This window comes from Perna viridis, chromosome 5 (assembly GCF_037379345.1).
Source record: "Perna viridis isolate PV_CMFRI_1.1 ecotype Kerala chromosome 5, ASM3737934v1, whole genome shotgun sequence".
In the NCBI taxonomy this organism is placed as follows: domain Eukaryota; kingdom Metazoa; phylum Mollusca; class Bivalvia; order Mytilida; family Mytilidae; genus Perna; species Perna viridis.
The window spans coordinates 13,557,460-13,565,333 of NC_142449.1; the positions used below are offsets into that span (position 1 = coordinate 13,557,460).

General features: G+C 34.9%; 1 protein-coding gene across 1 annotated transcript; it reads left to right on the plus strand.

The window, feature by feature from the left end:
* Positions 1-5,220: 5,220 nt before the first annotated feature.
* LOC148616114 (uncharacterized) lies at positions 5,221-5,760 on the plus strand. Its single transcript, XM_088581717.1, has one exon. It carries the CDS (start codon positions 5,221-5,223, stop codon positions 5,758-5,760), a length of 540 nt encoding a protein of 179 aa, XP_088437843.1.
* The last annotated feature ends 2,114 nt before the right edge of the window (positions 5,761-7,874 follow it).

The window sequence follows — 7,874 nt, forward strand, 5'->3', positions numbered from 1 at the left end:
GAAGACGAAATAGTGTATATTTTCGATGATAAAATTAACATTAATTCATTTTCGTTTATGTATCCCGACATGTGCGCACACCTACACACGTTGATTCTGAACTTATTTGCTCAGTATTATCTACGGAAACGAACTAAAGTAATATACAAGTAAATTATAAGCAAATTTAAAGCATCACATAATGATATAAGGTCGTATTCTTTTTAATATATATTTTTTATAAAGTTACAGCTTACTTAGAAGACTTCTGCAGGCGCCATTTTCACCCCGAGCCGACCCACATATCGCTATACTTAATATTAGTTAATATAAGTTAATTACAAGTTTTTGCATTATGTAGACTTTCACTTGTTCCATTGGCAGCATAAGTTATTATATATGATTATATATACAATGTATGTATATTTGAACATATCACATTTCTTATTATGACAATAATGACAATGTTGCATGCAACGGTTTTCGAAATTGTATGACAGTGATATTAATTGATTCAGTAGGGTATGTACTAGTAAGTCTCGTCAAGTGACTCTCTGGTTTCACGAGAATTGGTCCTCGTCTACCATTCACAGGAATGGAGATACATCATAAACATATCATTTGGGTTCAATATTAAAAGCAAAATATCTTTTTGTGTTAAAATACTGATAAAAAATGACAAATACATAGTTCCGCAGGATAAAAATGTGATGAAAAGCATAAAGTAGAAGATTGTGAATTGTGATGCAGCGTTTCAATTTTCCGGAAGTAAACAATAAAATACAGATCGGTCTTCGGATTTCAATGCGTTCTACATCGGAAATTCTGGAAGGGAAACCGAAACCAGAACGAGACTTACAAACCATGCCATGAAATACCCCCCAAAAAATGTCTGGTCTGCCCCCTAATTAATTTTTGGCACTAATTATCTTTGGTAATGATCGTACAGATGTGGTCATTAATGTATCTATTATCTCAGGAGGGTTTACAGTTTTTTTTTCTTTTTGGCGGGGGAGTTAATTTTAAACGACGGTCTCAGATTGTTATATATTTATAACCGCTATGGTTAAATAAAATAATGAAAAATAATAATAATTAAGAAATGTTATCTGGCTAGATTACAGTTTTGAACCTTGTTCCAACCAAACCGAATTTGGTACAAGATCTATCGATCGACATTTAAAGAAGTTGTGCAACAGCATACATATTAAGGAACTCAACAGTACCGCCATTTAAAAAAAAGAAAATAAATGTTCACAAAAATAAGGGACAAAATCTTATTTTAAATCCATATACAACGTAACCTGTCTAATCCAGTCCCTTCCGGAATTTCAGATTGTTCGGTTTAGAAAGGAGTTCAGTTTACCTAGGTTAAATACATTAAAATTGATACAAAGGGACTTCAAGAAGTATCTGGTTTAGGCAGGTTTTCGGATTATTCAGGGTTCGGTTTAGACAGGTTTCACTGTAAATAAAATAGGTAATTACTAGGCCTTTCAGACGACCTTATTTAAATTTCCACAAAAGCCACGGTTAACATGACCACCGTCGGGAAATGAAAATTTTTCATTAAAATAGCCTAAAAAATCGTAAAAAATAGGAAAAAGATCGTAAAGACTTTATTTTATTTCTTTAAAAAAAACTACAAGTAGGGAATAGAACAAGCGTTGGGCAGACCTCCTAGTCCCTAGGTATACATTGCAATATCATCTCAAGTGACCACCCCCATCCCTTATTTATTGACATTATGATCCATCGTACTTTACGGGTATGCATACTATATATAGAAGGGTATTCCGAGGTACACGAGTCAAGTCGATATTCTATTTATCTATTTATCACCACAATCAAATTGCAAATGTTGTTGGTAGTTTTTATGTAATTATTATGCTCCCAAAACGAAATAGGAAACATATTCTATTTGGTCGGTTTCGTCTTATTATTATTATTACAAGTATTCAGTCTCTGAAACTTCTCCATACCAAGAAATACCCCAAAAAAATTTCTGGTCTGCCCCCTACAGGCACTATTTTTTTAGTAACGCGATAATATAGATGTGGTCATTAATGTATCTATTATCTCAGTAGTGTCTAAAGTTGGATTCTGGAGCGGTTTGTCTTGGCATGCCATCCCGGTACAACTGCTACTATACACATGTACTAATACAATTGACTCTTATTTTTGAACAGTTGATACTGAGATAAAAACAAAACAACATTTCAGTCACTGATGCTGAAACTTTATATTTCTGTATTTATGGAATACGAAAGAGTAATCAAGGGAACCAAGGTTTTAGCTGTAATCAAAAGAATGTAATCCAGGGACAAAGACGAGACATGGAAAACAGACACACACAACAAAGAACATAAAGTAACTAAAATCATACATACAAAGTAACAAAAGTAAATGAGCAACTCGGACTCCACTAAAAACTGGCAGCATGGACCAGGTGCACCGGTAGGATAAGCTTCCTCTGTTTTTTCTAGAAACACCCGCCGAGTTGCTCATAAAAAGTCAAGTCCGGGGTAGACAAACGAGGAAAGGCAAACTATGACCCGTTGAATAAATCAGTTTTCATGGTGCTGATGGATATATCATAACGATCCATGAGTTCATGATGACGACCATAAAACTTCTGTAGTGATGACTTCAATCTTGTAGCAACATAACCCTGTTCCAGAAGCCTATTTGTTAGAGTTCTAGCGCGATACAAAAAGTCTGCGTAGTTTCGGCAAGCTCTGGCATAGCGTATGAGTTGTGATATGAATACTCCATACACAGGAGCCGAAGGGATGTTGCCACAGATGAAAGGAAAGTTGACAATTCTGAATGAAAAGTCATCACGTTCGTCGTAAAGTTCGGTCAATAGTTTTCCTTTACCATCGATTTCTAAGTGTAGGTCAAGATATGACTGACTTCACAGTATCTGTAGTATCCTTTATCTCAAGTTCTTTTGGGTAGATGCAATGTATCAAATCCCCGAAATTAGGATTGTTTAAAGATAATACGTCATCTATATAGCGGAAACTGAGATTGAAGGATCTAGCCAAACGATATTCTTCTTTATGATCAAATCAGCTATAAAGCCTCATAAGAGTGAAGAAATAGGTCAGCAAGTAAAGGAGCACAATTTGTTCCCATTGGAATGCCGACCGTTGTACGAAGACATCATTAAAAAGCGTTCATTATATCGTCATCAATAATTATTTAATTTCAGAGCTTTTTTTTTTCGTTTCCAACATGACATAGGAGTGTGCTTTTTTGGGCTTTAGTCAAAGAGTTACAAGTACGAACACTTAATTGGAGTCGTGAAGTCCAGTATTCAGCAAATGAGATATATTCAGAACCAGTATAGGCCAAGTGATATATACTGAATATTAAATGCCAAAATCTGTATCACATGCTGTATACACTTTAAATATCTTCAAATTCCCAACACTACAAATTTCCAAATTTACATTTCACCTTTGGTTATACAACAAACCACACATATTCGACTACAAAATGCATACACCTTTTTGCCAATCAAAATTTCACGTTCTCATTCTGGGTCAGGTCGTATGTCCGGCTGTGGTATGGTTTGTCTTCTGCCATTTCATTCCCCCCCTTATTAAATTAAATGTTATCCACAAACTTTTCTTTTTCAAATCACTTATATTATTACTTTATTTTAGATACATGCACTTATTTCACGTTTCGCTGTTTGTAATAAAATATTCAAAAAATCATTATTATCAAATTCATTTTATAATATTTAATTCATTCAATTTTTCTTTTATCATCTTTATTTTAATAAATTATTTAACTATTTACTATTAATTTATTTTTACTTCTTCTTTTTTTTTAGCTATAGTTATAAATTTAAATTTAAAAATAACTTTATTATGAAGCCCTCATAATTGGTCCGTCCGTGCGAGACTCGTTAGAGTAGTCAAGGACTTTAATTACTTTATAACGATTCAATAGAATAGGCTTATCTTGAAAAAATGTGTTATGTAAAATGTCAAAATCGTAATGAACATACATTAAAAACAGAAATCTATAGCCAAATTCATCGCTACTGTAGGTGGGTTACTCCCAACGAAATACAGCCCAACTATCAAGTTGTTTTGGTTTGTCACATGAGTATTTGAGAAAGTATTTAAAGACAATTTAAGTGATAGTCTTTGTGAGAATCATGCAAATTCTGTAATATGTGATACACCCCAAAAGGAGGCTACACATTTTTAAGTTGTTTTATTCATCTATATGATGAAAATGTATAATTATTCGTTCCAATCCGTCTGCTCTTAGGAGACAATCCACATTTAAAATCTAACAGTAATTATTGTATTTCAGTGTCATTTACAAAGTTATCGCCCTTAATTTTAATTCAACAGTACATTCTATATAATTTTTACGTCTAAGAACAAGGATTAGATGAAAAGTCACATGTTAATTTCTGTTTACTACAACATTTTAAGCAATATATAGATATATATATATATATATATATATATATATATATATATATATATATATATATATATATATATATATATATATATATATATATATATATATATATACGTCTCAGCATGTGACAACTCTATTCACTACACTGCTCCATCGGATCAAATTGATACAGGGAAGATATGTAAACGTATAGAAAGGTCTCATCTTCCCTGTATCAATTTGATCCGATGGAGCGGTGTAGTGAATAGAGTCGTCACATTCCGAGACATTTGTATAATATTGATTTGTTGTGACATGCATCATTAATTTGATCCTCTATCCTACATAATAACATCTAAATGAACTGTCCCGTACTACCATACATCGTGTACTAAGTTACAGCCCTAGATTAATCCGACGAGGAGGAATGCCCCGGCCAGCGAAAGCTAAATTTTTATATAGCCTAGCTGGCCGAGTGGTCTAGGGCGCTGGACTTTGTGCAGGCGGTGTTGCCATAGATGTCACAGCGGTACGAGTTCGAGTCCCGCGGAGGGAACGACCAAAAATTTGCATCGCAAATTTGACAGTTCTAACATCGTTGGGAATTTTTCAGACCTTTATATATATATATAAAGTCTTAAGGAATATATAAAGTCTAATGTAAAATCTGACTTAATAAGAAATGTAAGGGTCAACGTAGAGAGTCGCGATAATTTAACAATAGGGGAACGTGCTGCACTTCAAGGTCTAAAGACCAATGACAATATCATAATAAAACCTGCAGACAAAGGCAGCGCTGTAGTGATCATGGACAAATCCGCCTACATTAATGAGGCCAAGCGTCAACTTAAAGACGACCGTTTTTATATCAAATTAACAACAGACCCCACTCAATCCTTTACGGACGAAATAAACACTGAGTTAAACAAAATGTACGACAATAACCACATTGACATTAAAACTCTTGAATATCTGAAACCTGAAAATCCTAAACCTGGTCAATTCTACCTACTCCCCAAAATTCACAAAGTTAACAACCCAGGTAGACCTATAGTCTCTGCTAACGGCCATCCAACAGAGAACATTTCGGAATTCGTGGACTTTCATCTACGTCCACATGTTGAAAAACTTCCATCATTTATAAAAGATACGACTGATTACTTACAGAAGATGCAGGCTCTGAATCCCCTTCCACCAAACACCACTCTGGTCACTATGGACGTTACATCTCTCTATACCAACATTCCTCACTCTGATGGTATCGAGGCTTGCAGAGAAGTATGGGACTCTCGGGAGGTCAAAGTTTCACCTACTGACTGCCTAGTCACTTTGCTCACAATGGTTTAAAAAAAAACCAATTTTACTTTTAATGGAGACCATTACTTACAAATAAATGACACAGCTATGGGTACCAAAATGACTCCGTCTTATGCCAACATTTTCATGGGAAAATTTGAAAAAGAACTACTTGAATCCTCTATAGAAAAACCTCTGTCCTGGTATATGTTTATTGACGACGTGGACATGAAGTGGACACATGATGAAGAAGAACTAAACAATTTTATCGCTCGTGGCAACAATCAACATCTTTCAATTAAGTTCACTCACGAAACATCTGCTACTAGCATCTCGTTCCTCGATACCTCCAGCACCTTATCGGGGGGGGGGGGGGAGCTCTCCACGGACCTATACTCAAAACCAACTGACACACATCAATATCTTATGCCTAAGAGCTGTCATCCATCTTACCTGACTAAGAGTATACCATTCAGTCAAGCTCATAGGCTAAGACGCATTTGTTCAAATGAAGAATCCTTAAAGAAACGTCTAGGTCAACTGAAGAACAATTTAAGAAGAAGGGGATATAGATACAAGACCATCAAAGAAGAGTTCCAAATAATTCACAATATCCCAAGAAGTAGTCTGTTACAATACAAGGCAAAGAAAAAATGTAAAAGAAGCCCTTGTGTTCTAACATACCACCTCTGCCTTAAAAACAGCCACAACACCATTCGTGAGCACTGGGCCTCTGTCGAGAGAAACTCAACATTATCCAAAGTCTTTCCCGAACCACCTATGATTGCTTTCAGACAGCCAGACAGTTGGCGTAGTCTACTTGTGAGGGCTGAAATATCTAAGCCCAACTTGACTCCAGGCGAGAGTCGCTCCTGTGGTGACAAAAGGTGTAAATGTTGCAACCAAATGCACCACTCGTCATCATTCACCAGCACAGTCACGGGGAAACGCTACAAATTATTTTGCAACGTGCACTGCAAGAGTGCTAATGTAATATATTTGCTCCACTGTCCCATTTGTGGCCTTCAATATGTTGGTGAATCTAAACAGCCTTTTCACAAGCGCTTGAACGGACACAGGAGCGACCTAACAAAAAAGCCTTTACTCCCAGTCAGTCAACACTTCAGATTACCTAACCACTGCCTCGATGATTTCAACAAAATGAAAATCTTCATCGTGGAACAAAACACGATCTGGAGCAATCTACAGAGAGTGAAGCGGGAGGGATTTTGGATAAAAGAACTCCGTGTTTTACACCCACACGGAATTAACAAAAAACATTAAGTTCTTCCTATTTTGTATAGTTTCTTATAACGGTGTTTGTAAATATTTTTATTTTTATAGTTCAGTATTCAAGATCAACACACAACGTGTGTCTATAGCACAATGTTCAAGATCTTTGTTACTGTCGGTAAAAAATTTATACGTCACAGGTATTCACCTGATTAGGTAGTGAGTTGTGTTTACAGATCATTTACTTTCATACACACTCAGTTTATTTAAGGCACTGAAGAAGGTCATTTGTTGACTGAAAATTTTGCCCATTATATACTTTATTATAGTGTGTTAACATCTTTATCGGTATCGTTGTACAATCCTTTAGACTTATATATATATTTTGCAAGATCCTTAGGTGGAGTGTTACTTAAAACATTTGATTCTCAGCGGTACATGGAGCAAAAAAACTTCGCAAGACAAGGCAAACTTTATTTATACTTATAAGTCTTAATTTCAATTTCCCTTATTCAATCGACATTTACAAGCAATAAAGTCAATCTCTACAGAGTCATAAAATATAGTTCAGTATTTTGAAAACTGAATTTATTTCGTTCCTAATTTATTATAAATGATATAAAAAACATTTTACGCACATTGCTTTGGCTGTAAGAAAAGTACAAAAGCCCATTGAGCTATTTTCGAAGACTGCAATAAATACTTTTCGCGTTATATAACGTGTTTTTTTTCAGTCTACGAAAAAAAGCTCAATGAGCTTTAATTTGTAGAAAAACACAGTATGTTTTAAAAAGAAATAAACATATTCTTTAATCATCAATAAAAGTGCTATATTCAGTAATCTTTTTGGCGACAAAACGGTTTATATTAAGAAGGCGTATTTGGGAGAAAAAAAACATAATCTGAAGCCGCGATTTTAAAGTTAGTTAGCT